Genomic DNA, 15,601 nt, shown 5'->3' on the forward strand with positions numbered 1-15,601 from the left:
TAGAGGTATACAAGATCATGAGAGGTGTAGATAAGGTGAATGGTCACAGTCTATTCACAAGGCAGGGAAGTCTAAAACTGAAGGGTATAGATTTAGGGTGGGAGGGGAAATATTTTAAGGGGACCTGAGGGGAAAAGCTTTTCACATACAAGGTGGTGGAGATGTGGAACAAGCTACCAGAGGAAGTGGTAGAGGCGGGTACAGTTACAAAATGTAAAAAAACATTTAGACAGGTACATGCATAGGTAAGGTTTAGAGGGATGTGTGCCAAATGCAGGCAAGAGGGACTAGCTCGGGTAGGCAGCTTGGTTGGCATGGGCAGGTTGGGCCAAAGGGCCTGTTTCTGTGCTGTATAACTCTTTATCTCAATGACTCAGTGGACTGAATGGACTTCCCATGCTGTATGATTCAATGATCCTGGAATTCCCATCTAAAAAAATTTCTAGCAATCTTTAAGACACTTCTTAAAATCTTTTTGCCCTAATTTTTCCTTTTACACTAGCTATCAAGTGTTGAGGATGTTACAGTGAAGTGCATTGAGCAGTTTTAATGCAATGAAGTACTATATTCAAAAGATGATGATGATCTGCTCAAACACCATTGGGTAGCTTGGATCTCATTAGGAATGAAGCTAATATCTGCAGTATACTATGCAAGTGCTTCAGTGACTTTTAATGGGCTGCTTCTTAGAGGGTAATTGCTGGAAACTAATAATGAACCTCACCTTTCTCGGCAACAAAAATCTCCTGTATAATAGGAAAGAGACAAATGTTCTGATATTTGTGTTGTCTGACGAGAGTCCTATGCTAATTGAAGGAGATGAGAACAATAAGCTGGGTTCACTCCTGACATGAATGATTTAGTAAAGGTCAGGGTAATTGTATTGTTCAACACATACATGCAGTGAATTATAAATTGTTGGCTGTGATTTTCTGTACAGCAATAATTATGGACAGTGGGAAGCCCTAGGCACTTGTATTTGAGGGTCCAGAAGACTGAAGGGCAATTGAAGGCTTTAAAATTTAATTGACAAATAGATCATTTGAAGTATGCTTTTTGAAATGAAGGATATTTAATTCGTGTTCAGGAAAGTATTTGAATTATACTGTAGACCCACTGTGCAGCTTCAATGTACTATGTGACTTTGCACATTGAATGTATAATGGAGGAACCAATAAATTGGGCACAAAAATCAGAACATCAGATAGATTTAATCGACTCAGCAAATGCACTGCTATTGTCTTTTCAAATGGTTGTTTCATGAAGTTTTATAAATAGTTATGGTTCTCCTTTATGCTGTGTAAGATTGTACTGATCCTGTGTAGGAAGAGATTTTACCTCTCTGCCATTTTGTCCTGTCTTGAGTGTCACAGTGCAATCCCCAGCTTGAGTGATTGTCCTGACATGTTACAGCTCCCTTGTCAGATGCTGTAAATTTAGTGTTCCCCATGGTGCTCATATTATTATGGTGAATTGTACCTCGAGAATATAGCTGCTTTAGACTCAGCCTGACACATTCAGACAGTGTTCTACTGCAGTATAAAAATGTGCTATGATGGTTGTACATGACAGTGGATTTGCATTTACTGAAATACTTAGTCTAACTAGAAAGAGTTTTTTTATATACAATACTTTTTTGCAATTGAATTTTTAGCATATAACATGGTGAGTGGCTTGCTGTGTCTTGAGATTAGCGTTAGTTTGCTGTTCAGCTGGACACCACATTTGCAGGTTCACTTCCAAGTCTCTCACCATCCTAATGTGGAAATATATCACTGTCCCTTCATTGCCATTGGGTCGAAATCTGAAAATCAATATTCAATGGCACTGTGGACATTCTTTTCACCAGAAGGACTGCAGCTTTTGAGGACAATTAGAGGCAGACAGCAAACACTGGTCTAGTCAGCAATGCTTGCATCTTAAAAAAAATGAATAAATAAAAGAAAAATTGTTCACTGCAAATCATTTTGTGTCAGGGTATCTCCACTCAAAATTGTTCTTAAATGAATTTTTTAAAATCTGAAGTGGTGCACTAAATTAAAATTGAACACCATGCAATTGCTTTTATTCCTTCACTTTATTTTAAACTTTCAAAGTTATGTTGATTTGAAGCAACCGCACTCAAGATGACCAGGGCTGTGTTAAGATGGCCAACTGGAGTGAGTTGCAGAATCTTGCCACCACCACCCCCCCCAACCCACCCCCCGCCCCCATCATTAATAAAAATAGTGAGTAGGAGAATTACACAGAACAGGTTCAGTCACCAGTCTGTAGTACATTTATTGATCTAATCAGGTTCAACGTTAAGAAAACTACCATATGCATTGGCTTATTGCCTGAGGAGGGTGCTATATGATCAGTTTTACTGCACTGGGAGTTAGGAACTACATGTTGAAGGTGGGTGAGAGAGGTCAAAATGTTCATGTATATTGATTGGTGCATGCATATAGTTATCAAAAAGATGGTGATTAAGAACATTAGTGTGGGATGAGCTTGGGTTTGAGTTACAGGATTGGTCCTCTGTAGCCATCACTGGACAGTACATAGGTCAGAATGTTCAGTAGACTGGAAACACCAGGAGGTAGCACACAGCCTGCAGAAGGAAGTGGTCTACCAGAACCTTTTGCAACTGAGAAGATCTCACGAATCAAGAAGTGCAATAGATCAATTGAACTTGTAATTGGTTGAGTTTGTAACTTGTATCTCTATAAATAATTGGTGTAGTTATATAATTTTTGTATGTAAATAGTTAACTGATAGTGTTTTATATATAGGTATATCTGGAGTCAGAAGTGTCCTGTTTATGAATTTTCGATATAATGCCACTGACTATTTCTCTCCTCAATTTATGTATTCTCTGCTGTAACAAAGAGCACACCACCACCTGCCCATAAGAATGCACTGGACTGAAATACTCAAAATGCATTTTGCTCAGCTTATTCCAATTTCATTCAGTAAAATTTGGAAACCTTTTCCAGAAAGGCAACCATTTCATAAATCAAGGAATACTTGTATGTAGATTGTTGATGGTTTGTATGGATTTATTACTTCTAAGGGAAAGCAGTGTTGTATATGAATGTGTAAACCTTCAGTCCTATTGTTGTATAAGCCATTAGCTGTAAGCTGTGCTGCTGCTTAGCTGTGAGTTGACTGCCATCAATAGTGGATGTTTTGTTGGTGACTTTGCGTCTGTTGCTTGCCTTAGAAAACAGCAACAGCAGAGAGTCTACAGAAACTACATTATGTATGTATATTGTGATTAAACAATTTTATGTGAACATTTCAACTATGATAAATTCACATTTAAATTATTTTGTCATTGGAAATTAACTGCAACAGTCTTTACGTCTTCATTGTCTGCTGGTGTTGGTGATCATTCCAGAGCAAGTTCAGAAAATTTGGCCACCCCCATAGAGCCAAAAGAAGACTCTCCTGAGTCCCATTGGTGTCACTCTTGAATTTGGTCCATTTTTTGTCTCCTCACACCAGTGAACATGTAGATTAGAGAGATCTTAGATTAGGGCCACTTTTTCAAGAAAATATTTAAGTAAAAAAGCAAGAATTCCAAATCATTAAAATATAATTCTGAACATCTAGAGATGAGAATTACCAGGTTTGATTACAGATTGTACCAATGTGATGAAATCCTTCCTCCTGTCGTTGGGTGTACAATGGGTCTGTGTAAAATAAGTTGGAGCATTCTTGTTCTAAATTCCAGTTGACTTAAGCCCATGCTGTGTGTGTGTTCATGTGAGTGTGAATGCATAGGGAGAAAAGCTCAAAATATCTGGAGAGGTTTTAAAGATATTGTAGACTAATACTTTAAGTGATGCTTGGTGCATACTGGATTAATGTACTCCTGCAAATGCTTCTAACGTGTTTGCACTTCAGTCACTGTCATTTTCCTTTAAATGTCTGTGTCCGGTTTTCCTCTGCATGGTGCTAAAAAGGGGGATTTGATCTTTCAAGCTGCAGGTCAAAGATTTCAGAATATTTTTGGAAAAGATTTATCATATGATATAGATATTGTGATGTAGAACTATATTTCTTTCTTATTATAAATCATGCTGCCAGAGGAAGTGGTAGAGGTGGGTACAATTACAAGATTTAAAAAACATTTAGACAGGTGCATGAATAGGACAAGTTTAGAGGGATATAGGCCAAACGCAGGCAAATAGTACTACTCAGGTTAGCAACTTGGTTGGCATGGACAAGTTGGGCCAAAAGGCCTGTTTCTGGGTTGTATAAGTCCATCACTCTATTTGAATTTGATCTCCATAGTACAGTATATTTCAAATCATTTAATTGTGGCTAAAATATATTCTGATCATTTATAATCAAAATATTGCAATGTAATTTCTAATAATAATTTATTGAGTTCTTCCGTATTATGAATTATTGTACCATGTAAAGTCAGAAGACGAAATAATTCTCCTTAAGTGAAAAGCTTGTTTGCTTGTGCTGATTTCTGTCCTGGGTTTGTAAAGTGTCTCATCTGGAATTAGAGCCATAGAGTTGTACAGCACAGAAATGGGCTCTTTGACCCACTACGTCTATGACTGACCTTATTGCCCATCTAACTAATCCCACTTGACCGCACTAGGTCTGTATTCTTCTTTGCCTTGCCTATTTGGGTGTCTGTCGAAATGTATCTTAAAAGTAGTGATTGCATCTGACTCCACCGTCTCCTCTGGCAGCAAGTTCCAGATATCAATCACTGTGTGTGTGTGTGTGTGTGTGTGTGTGTGTGTGTGTGTAGATGAAAAAAAAATCCCCTTTAAAGCTCCTTTCTCTCACCTTAAAACCATGTCCTCTTGTTTTTGATAGCCCTACATGGGGGGAGAAATTCTGTCTATTGTGGCGACTCACCGTCTAGTCGGGCGAACCGGCTCGGCAGTCAGGTCGCACGGCATCGGAGCGACGAGGCCCAAGATGGCGGCGGGCCTCGTCTTTCCGAGCGATGGGGAGAACCCGCGCGCGGGAAAGTTCTGATGACGTAGGACTTACATCATTGCCGGTTGTTTTGGGCGGGAACATTCTCCCTTAAAGGGCCCGCGCAAGGCGGGTGTCACAAACCAGCAACAAAAGAAACACACTGAGCATGATTCAGTGTTAAAAACTATTTTATTAATCACTACTTATGATAATACGTAAAATAAAAGTAAAAAAAATGTTAGTATGTTAGAATTCAAAAATGTTAAACCTCGAACGTTAACCCCAAAACTAAACTCTTCGTGTGTGTGTGTGACAAAGTCCAAAACTCCCAGTTCCAGAATGGTTCTTAAAGTTCAGTTCCGCAAGCCATAAGGTGAAACATGAGCAAGGGCTTCTTCAACAACCACCGTTGTCAGAAGATAAGACGTAGATGTAGAAAAACATAGAAAGAGTACATACGAAATCCAAATGTTCCACGATGGAACCCAAACGACACTCCAGTGTTTACTCGGTAGTGACTTCCTCACCCCGAAAAGCATCCGAACTGTGGTCGTCCACACACAAATACCTGTTTCCTTCTACAGGTCAGCAACAAAGTGAACTCCACCGGATTACTTCCAACTTCCATACATGGATTTCAGTGGCAAACACAGTTATTGTTTCTCATCCATCGATAGAGAAAACAAGCAGGCTGGTGTCTCTCTCCCTTCTCTCTCTCTCTCCTTCTTCTTCTTCTAACCTCTTCAACAACATCATTACGTCCTTTATCTTCTATTGACGTAAGCATGCCCCACACACACATACACACACACTCTCTATCTTAAAGGGACTTTTACTGAGTCCGTAACACGGGAAAATAAACCAGTTCTGTTTGGCAATCCTCCGAGTAGAGTCTTATTTTATTCCGCGGTAGCAACCGCTACATTGGTGACCCCGACGGTCCAAACGGCTTTTGGACCCGCGAAATGGACGACAGCGCAGCAGCCAACGCAGTGGCCCTCAAGCTGCCCACCTTTTGGACACTTCGGCCCAGCGTCTGGTTTGACCAGGCCGAAGCGCAATTCCACCTTCGGCAGATCACCTCCGACTCCACGAAGTACTACCATGTGGTTAGCTCTCTGGACTAGGAGACAGCCGCCCAGGTTGGAGACTTCATCCAGTCGCCTCCGGAGGAAGATAAGTACCCGGCTTTCAAAGACCTTTTGATCCGGACCTTCGGCCTCTCCCGTCGTGAGCGCGCCGCCCGCCTGCTTCATCTGGATGGCCTGGGGGACAGATCCCCATCCGCCCTAATGAATGAGATGCTGGCATTGGCCGAGGGACACAAGCCATGCCTGATGTTCGAACAGGCCTTCCTCGAACAGCTCCCCGATGACATCCACTTGTTGTTAGCTGACGCCGACTTCAGCAACCCCCGTGAGGTGGCTGCCCGGGCAGATGTCCTGTGGAGGGCCAAGCGCGAGAGCGGTTCGTCCGTCAGTCAAATCACCAGGCTGCGAGCCCAACGCCTGCCTCGCCCGACCCCAGCAACCGAGCAGCCACGCCCCAGGAACGCAGACGACGACATGGGTGACGAGCTGTGCTTCTACCATCAGAGGTGGGGTGCGGAGGCCCGTCGATGCCGCCCACCCTGCAAGTTTCAGGGAAACGCCAGGGCCAGCTGCCGCTGATGGCTACAGCGGCTGGCCGCCGACAGAGCCTCCTCTTCGTTCAGGACAAGAAATCTGGACGGCGTTTCCTCGTTGATACTGGAGCGGAGGTCAGTATTTTGCCCCCGACAGGCCACCAGGTCCTCTACTCAATGCCGCCAACGGTACAACGATACGGTCTTTCGGCACCCGTACGCTTCAATTACACTTTGGCAGCAGCCGTTTTACCTGGACCTTTACCCTTGCCACCGTCGCCCGACCACTCCTAGGAGCCGATTTCCTTCGGGTCCACAACCTGTTAGTCGACCTGTGAAGGAAGCGGTTAGTCCACTCTAGCACTCTCCGGACCTATCCCCTGGGAGAAATCAGCCCACCAGCCCCGCGCCTGGACTCCATTTCCCTTTCTGGCGACGATTTCGCCAAGCTCCTAGCCGAATTCCCATCGATTTTGGCACCTTCGTTTACAAATTCTAGGCCCACACACGGGGTACGACACCACATCATTACCACAGGGCCACCCCTTCATGCCCGAGCACGACGATTACCTCCAGACAAGCTCCGCCTGGCAAAGGAAGAGTTCCGTCACATGGAGGAGCTGGGGATTGTTCGCAGGTCAGACAGCCCCTGGGCCTCCCCCCTGCACATGGTCCCCAAAGCCACCGGAGGGTGGAGGCCCTGCGGCGACTACTGCAGGCTGAATGACGCCACCACCCCAGACCGCTATCCCATCCCTCACATCCAGGACTTCGCAGCGAACTTACACGGGGCCCGCATCTTTTCCAAAGTGGACCTCGTTAGGGGATACCACCAAATCCCGGTCCATCCGGATGACGTCCCCAAAACTGCGATTATCACCCCATTCGGCCTGTTCGAATTCCTTCGGATGCCGTTCGGCCTTAAGAACGCCGCGCAGACCTTCCAGCGGCTGATGGACGTGGTAGGCTGAGACCTGGACTTCGTGTTCATTTACTTGGACGACATACTGATTGCCAGCCGTGATCGTCAGCCGTAACCGCCAGGAACAACTTTCCCACCTCCGCCAGCTGTATTCCCGCCTCCGCGATTTCGGCCTCACGATCAACCCGTCCAAGTGCCAATTCGGACTTGACTCTATCGATTTCCTCGGCCACAAAATCACCAGCGACGGGGCAACACCCCTACCCGCCAAGGTGGATGCTATCCGCCATTTTGCCCGCTCCGACACAGTCAAAGGCCTACAGGAATTCCTTGGGATGGTCAACTTTTACCATCGTTTCATCCCTGCAGCAGCCCGTATCATGCACCCTCTGTTCTCGCAAGGACATCACCTGGACTGACGAGGCTGCGGCTGCTTTCGTTAAGGCCAAAGACGCCCTGGCAGACACCACGATGCTGGTACACCCCAGGACTGACGTCCCGACTGCCCTCACGGTAGATGCGTCCAACACCGCGGTGGGTGGGGTACTGGAACAGCTACTCGAAGGCCGCTGGCAACCCTTGGCATTTTTCAGCAAGCACCTTAGACCGCCCGAACTGAAGTACAGCGCTTTTGATCGGGAACTTCTAGCGCTGTATCTGGCGGTCCGGCATTTCCGATACTTTCTAGAAGGCAGGCCTTTCACCGCTTTCACCGATCATAAACCTCTGTCCTTTGCCTTCTCCAAAGTCTCCGATCCCTGGTCAGCTCGTCAGCAGAGACATTTATCCTACATTTCCGAGTTCACAACTGACATCCAACATGTCTCCGGAAAGGATAATGTCATTGCTGATGCACTTTCCAGACCAACCATCCACAACCTATCCTTGGGTGTCGACTACACGGCCCTAGCTGACCCAAAGCAAGCCGACGACGAACTGCCCAGCTACAGAACCGCAGTCTCGGGTCTGCAGCTCCGAGATTTCTTGGTTGGTCCAGGTCAGCGGACCCTACTTTGTGACGTTGCGACTGGTCAGCCCCGCCCTATAGTCCCTGCAGCCTGGCGGAGATGCGTTTTCGACTCGGTACATGGGTTGGCGCACCCGTCCGTCAGATCTACTGTCCGACTGGTCGCCAGCAAGTTTGTCTGGCATGGCCTGCGCAAACAGGTCAGTGAGTGGGCCAGGACTTGTCCGCACTGCCAGACGTCAAAAATCCAGCGACACACCAAGGTCCCACCACAGCAGTTCGAGCCTCCCCGTAGGAGGTTCGACCACATACATGTCGACCTCGTGGGCCCTCTGCCGGTTTCAAGAGGAGCCTGGTACCTCCTTACCATCGTGGACCGGTTCACGAGGTGGCCTGAGGCAACCCCCCTGACTGACATCACAACTGATTCCTGCGCCCGGGCGCTGCTCACAACTTGGGTCTCACGTTTTGGCGTTCCGGCCCACATCACTTCAGACAGAGGCACCCAATTCACTTCCAGTCTCTGGGCTTTATTAGCGAACCTGCTAGGGACGCAGCTGCACACCACCACGGCCTACCATCCTCAATCAAACGGGTTGGTGGAACGTTTTCACCGCCATCTGAAATTGGTCTTGATGGCCCGCCTGAAGGGTCCTAACTGGGTTGATGAGCTGTCTTGGGTCCTGCTCGGCATACGCACTGCCCCCAAAGAAGACCTCCGCACTTCGTCAGCTGAGCTTGTATACGGGGCGCCACTAGTTGTCCCCGGGGATTTCATACCTGCCCTTCGGGACCAAGGGGAACAACCCCCAGCAGTCCTACAAAGACTGCGCGAGAAGCTTGGCGCCTTGGCCCAGATTCCCACCTCACAGCACGGTCAAGCCCCATCCTGCCAGCCGAAGGAACTACGGGACTGTAAGTTTGTTTTCGTTCGCAGGGGCACATCTCGGGCGCCATTGCAACGACCATGTGAGGGACCGTTCCGAGTCATACGGAATAACGGATCCACTTTTATTTTGGACATTGGAGGCAGGGAACAGGTTTTCACGGCGGACCGCCTCAAACCGGCCCATTTGGATCTGCAACAGCCTGTCGAGGTTGCCACGCCGCGACGCAGAGGCCACCCCCCTAAGCGGCAGCTGACACAGCCCACGGACCTTGGGGACTGTCTCGCCGGTTCTGGGGGGAGTTGTGTGGCAACTCACTGTCTAGTCGGGTGAACCGGCTCGGCAGTCGGGTCGCGCGGCGTCGGAGCGACGAGGCCCAAGATGGCGGCGGGCCTCGTCTTTCCAAGCGACGGGGAGAACCCGCGCGCGGGAAAGTCCTGATGACGTAGGACTTACGTCATTGCCGGTTGTTTTGGGCGGGAACATTCTCCCTTAAAGGGCCCGCGCAAGGCGGGAAAGTAAACCAGTTCTGTTTGGCAATCCTCCGAGTAGAGTCTTGTTCTATTCCGCGGTAGCAACCGCTACACTATCCACCTTATATGTGTCTCCTATGATTTTATAGACCTCTCAGCCCTCAGCCTCCTTTTGCTCCAGAGAAAATAAACCCAGCCTACCCAATCTCTCTCCATAACTAAAGTCCCCCAGTTCAGGCCATAACACTATATTCTGAATTCTGTTATTGCTTTTCTTTTGTAGTACCTCCATGTAATGATCTGTATGGATGGCATGCAAAACAAAGTTTTTCACTGTACCTCAGAACATATAACAAAAATCAATTACCAATTACATCCTGATGAATCTCCTCTCTGCTCTCTCCAGTGCAACCACATCCTTCCTATACTGTGGCAACACACACTGCATATTTGGAACCCTCTTCCTGAGGGACAATGGAAGTAGAATCTTTGAATAGTTTTAAGGCAGAGGTAGACAGATACTCACTCAATAAGCAAGGGAATGAAAGGTTACTGTGGGTAGATGGGATATGGAGTTGAGGTTACAATCTGGTTGGTCATGCTCCAAATTCATACTATTACGGACTAGGTTACTATTGGTGAATGTCCCTTTAAGATAGAGCATAGTGGTGTGTGTGTGGTGTGATGATGTCAACAGAAGATAAAGGACATAATGATGTTTTTGGAGCAGACAGTTGGAGTCAGTCGGAGGAGAGAGAGAGAGACCAGCCTGCTAGTCTCTATCGATGGATGAAAAACAGTAACTGTATCTGTCACTACAATCCACGTATGGATTTTTGGAATAATCTAGTGGAGTCCACTTTGTCATTAACCTGTAGAGGGAAACAGGTATTTGTGTGGACGGCCATGATTCGAGTGCCTTTCGGGGTGAGGCAGAAGCGGTGGAATAGTCACTGCTGAGTAGACACTGAAGTGTTGTTTGGGTTCCATCGTGGAACATTTGGATTTCGTAATTACTCTCTATTTTCTCTCTACATCTACGTTTTGGTTTCAGTCAAAGGTGGTTGTTGAAGAAGCCTTTGATCACATTTCACCTTATGGCTTACTGAACTGAACTTTAAGAACCATTCCTGGACTTGGAATTTGGGAATTTGCCGCACACACACTTCGAGTTTAGTTTTTGGGCTTAGTGTTTAAGATCTAACATTTTTACTTTATTTTTCTTATTATCAGAAGTAGTTATTAATAAAGTAGTTTTAAACACTTATACATGACACCAAGTGTTTCTTTTGTTGCTAGTTTGTAACAATACAATTGTATATAATATTTCCTCTGTGGTCAAGACTATAAGCTCTGGAATTCCTGCTCCAAACTTACCCCCTTTCTACCTCTCTCATCCTGTTTGTTATACTGTATCTCTTTGACCAAGCTTTCAGTCATCTGCCCTACTTTCTGCTTATGTGGTCCAGTGTCGGTGTTTGTAAACATTGCTGTTAAGTGCCTTTGGATGTTTTGCTCCATTAGAAGTGCTGCCATAGACATGGGAGTGGTCATAATTGAAATCTACTTCTTTAACCAAGCTTTTGGCCACGTGTCCATGTGTCACTTCTGTGGCTTTTTAATGTCTTTGTTCTTTTGATGTACAGTATTAATACTTTAAAGGTACTATTTAAGCGCAGTTTGCATTTAATCTCTGAAATCCTAGCAATTACAAATTTAATCATTTCCTGCAGTAATTAGTTTGCCATCCTGTCTGTTTCAATTATGTTCTATTCTGTTGCTGCATCCACTCTTTTCACAGCTGTGCTGTTTCAGTGAGACAGTACCCTCCACAGGTGGTACAGTGGCACAACTAGCAGAGCTGCTGCCTCACAACACCAGAGTTCCTAGGTTCAATTCTGATCTCAGGTGCTGTGAGTGTAGAGCTTACACATTATCCCTGCGACTGTGTGGCTTTCCTCTGGATGCTCCGGTTTCCTCCCATGCCCCAAAGAATATGGGTTGGTAGGTTAATGAGCCACTGTTAATTGCCCCTAATGTGCAGCTGAGTAGTAGAATCTGGGATGAGAATGTAGGATTAATATAAATGGGTAGTTGATGGTTGGTGCAGACCTTGTGCGTGGAGGAGCCTGTTTCCATGCTGTATCTCTCTCTAGCTTTTCAATGTGAGATGCATCTTCACTTTTGTTCAAAGTTGCCTGTTTGCCTGTAATAAATATTCCCTTTCATTTTCGGCCCTTGTGCTCCAACAACTCAATGTGGCAACAATGACACCTCCTGGTAACATTTAAAGAGGGTGAATGAGAAACAGATAGGCTTTATTTGATCTGTTTAACTGGAATTGCCTGCTAATTTAGATTATTTTTCCCCAAAGGGAGAAAAATATGCTGCTTTTGCTGAAATTAAAATGATTGGATAATATTTTTCCAAACAAAAAAATCAATTGAATGAAAAGCTGTGCACTGTATAAAGTGTTAAACACAACTAACTCTTCCCTTGGAATGTAGAGTAAAATGGTGGAAGGGTTTGAGGCTGCAGAGCGTGTTTGCGTGTGTGTGAGTGTGGAGGGTATGCAGTTGGGGATTGGGTATGGGTTAGGTTGGGATAGGTGGGGACGTGGGGGAGTCAAACTCAGAGGGAAAAATATCGCCACCAGATGAAGACAGTTAATGGTATCACTGAATTTAATATTTATAAAGCAATCAGTTTCATTCATATTATGTGTGTCTATTGAGGAACCAAAAAAGAGCCTGGTGAAGAGATTGGAGAAAATCTCTGATAGTGGAAACGAGTGTCTTTCCCAGGCCACAGGAGAGCAAATTAGCAGATTGCCACCAGTGATATAATTTTGCAGGGAAGCTTTGAAGTACTGTTTTTGATAGCTTGTTCGATGTAGAATAGATTTAAAATTTAATTTCAATTGCTACATGCTGTTGTAAAAAGTGGAGATGCCTCAAACAACAGATTTTTCATAGCTTACTGCTTGGTGCAGCAGGCCAGATAATTGACTCGCATTTAACCTTCTGAATATCAGGAAAGATTTGCAGTTGGTAGCACTGCTGGGAAGATTCTTGTTGTCGGGATCAGCCACATATGAAGTTTTATCACTGATATTATGAGGGCTCAATAGTGAAAGTTGGGTTGTAGCTGGAGTAGCATTTGTGGACTATATGTAGCAGTTCAGTTAACAAAGTTAAGAAAACATTTGGGATCCTGGGCTTTACAGGCACTGTATGCAAAAGCCGGGAAGTTATGCCAAACCCATATAAAGGGGAAAAAATTAGTTCATCACCACTTGAAGTTTTACGTTCAATTCTGTACCACAAAAGGGCATGAAGACTTCGACAAAGATCCAAAAGAGGTTCTCCAGAACAGTTCTAAGGATGTGGGATTAGTTTGTGAAGAAGATATGAGCAAAAGATGTGATGCTGCGCCAATTACCATCATGTTGTAGAGGAATGGCTGAGGCGAATCTTCAAGCTAGAATCATAGAACAGTGCAGCACAGAGTCTATACCGATAATTGTGATTCCTGCACTTCTCATTTCCCTGCAATTTTTTTCTTTGCATTTATCTTGTTTACTTTTGAATGCTGCTGTTGAATCTATTTCCCAACTATCAATGTATTCCAAATTCTAACCACTCATTGCCCTGATAATATGCAGGAATGCTCAATATTTATGAAGAGGTTCTAACCATTATATTTCTCGTCAGTTGTCAGTGACTGTCATTGAAGACAAAGCAAATATAAATTTTCAAGAGAGAGAACATTCATAAGAAAGTAGCACTGCAGAACTGGTGTTTCTTAACACCATTGCCTGATTTGCCTTTACTTCTTCTGTTCAGATTAGACCATGGTCGTTCCTCAATGCGACCTAACTAAATGCACGCATTTAACCAGTTAGTTGGCCTTTGGTTCGTAGGTCAGTCACTTTTAAATCTGTGGCAATCAACCCTTCCACCCTTGGGAACAATTTCTCCTACTCTCATAATTTTAAACATTTCTGTCAAATTCCTTTTTGGTCTTCTTTCTCCAAGGATAGCATTCACATTTTATCTACTTTGAGGTAACTGTAACCTCTATTACATGAAATAATTCTGATAAATCACTTCTGTATCCTTGTCAAAGCCGCCTTGTCCTTTTATACAACAGCCCAGCTGAGTTTCAAGAGGTATTATACGTCTAGCAGAATCCTCTGTCTTTTGTACTGTGCTTCTTTATAAAACCCATGGTTAGACATGCTGAAATAACTGCATGTTATTAATCTGTATTGTCACCTGTAACGTTTTGTGCACCCACAGCTGAAATCGCTCCATTCTTGCACTACTTTTCAGTGGACAGCAGTTCAGGCCTATATAATCTTGTCAATTCTTCTATGATCACCATTATCTTAATAAGGACTATCAAATTTATTTTCAGTTTTTTATTTTTTATTTTTAGTTGGGCTACATTGATGAAAGACCATGGTCCAATTTTAAACAGAATAATTAAACAGAAGGCAAGTCAGGAAACCAGTGTTAAGAGGCACCAAATATGCAATGCTACCTTCTTACAGTTGTTCTCCCTCAGAAAATTTCTACTGGAAATTTGTATTTGGTTTTCAATGTGTACACACAGTCATTGAATACAGCCACAAAGTGTAGTGGTTGGAACCTCCTTTCAAATATTAATGGACTTCACAATGCTCAATAGCTGAACATCCCTGCACCTCTTCAGGTTCTGAGGTTAATTTTTATTCCAATTATTAGTTTAATAAAAATTGATGGTGAATATTTTATACTGAGAGATTAATGTAAAGTATCACCCTTGTATTTGTGTGAAAGGAATGAATGAGTTACTTCTGCATTTTTATTTTCATAAATCCCAGGACTGACCCTCCTGTGAGTTAGCCGTTTAAATGAAGGTTCAGTAGTTTAAGGGCATGAATATTGACATTAAAGTTTCTGTTGTACTTCCTGACTTATTGCTTCTTTTGATATGCTGAAGCATGTGGTTCATTTAAATGGGATTGCACAGTGATACATACTTCCACCTTAGTTTAAATTGATTTGAACATATTCCTGATGTGGGAGCAGATAAAACTGGATACCCAATCAATGTCAGAAGCCCCACTATGCACTGTCGCTGATTTATTTAAGCAATTAGTGACCTTCTTTCTCATCCCTTCCCAATCAAGTCATCACCTCTTTGACCAATGGCAAGAATCTGTGCAGAATAATAAAGAAGAAGAATTCAGGAGATTAAACTTTTTTTTAGCTTCACTTACATAAATTTGCAAAAGAAACTGATCCACTTGTAAGGTCACATTTGAAAAAGTGGTTTACTTTCTGTAAGTTTGGAACAGACGACCATTTTAAATTTATTACTTTGATTTCCACAGGTGGTACTGAACTCAGTGTCATGACCAGTGAGATTCTGACTGTGTCACAGCGGTTTACAGTCTTCCAATCCTCTTAAATTTATTCCTGTTTTATTTAGCATGTTCCTTTGGGGAAAAATGATTGATGTAACATAGGAATGTAGTGGATGCAAAAAATGTGACTTGTGCTAAGGACAGAACAGGTATTCATGTTTATAAACATTTTAATATTTATGAATATTGTAGTTTTTTACTTTTGTAGACTGCTACCTTCTGATACCTTCCAAACTGTGCTTACCTCCAGGAATTTATGCCTACCATCCCGATTCTGAATCATTCCACTCCAGAAACATGCTGGATCGAGATATGGAGTAAGCCTGGTCTTTTTTGTAATATATGGTGTTTAGTCATTGTTTGTTTTGTTCTTTTAAAAA

At 44.0% G+C, this 15,601-nt stretch overlaps 1 protein-coding gene across 7 annotated transcripts in view; it reads left to right on the forward strand.

Annotated features, from left to right (window-relative positions):
* Window positions 1-15,601, forward strand: part of LOC127581957 (LIM domain-binding protein 2) — a 349,031-nt gene that overhangs the window by 15,757 nt on the left and 317,673 nt on the right. For all 7 annotated transcript variants that reach the window (XM_052036802.1, XM_052036783.1, XM_052036793.1 and 4 more), the window contains exon 2: window positions 15,472-15,538. In XM_052036802.1, coding sequence (XP_051892762.1) covers window positions 15,519-15,538 — 20 coding nt within the window. In that variant the 5' untranslated portion in view covers window positions 15,472-15,518. The remainder of the gene's footprint in view (window positions 1-15,471; window positions 15,539-15,601) is intronic.

This window comes from Pristis pectinata, chromosome 2, assembly GCF_009764475.1.
Source record: "Pristis pectinata isolate sPriPec2 chromosome 2, sPriPec2.1.pri, whole genome shotgun sequence".
In the NCBI taxonomy this organism is placed as follows: domain Eukaryota; kingdom Metazoa; phylum Chordata; class Chondrichthyes; order Rhinopristiformes; family Pristidae; genus Pristis; species Pristis pectinata.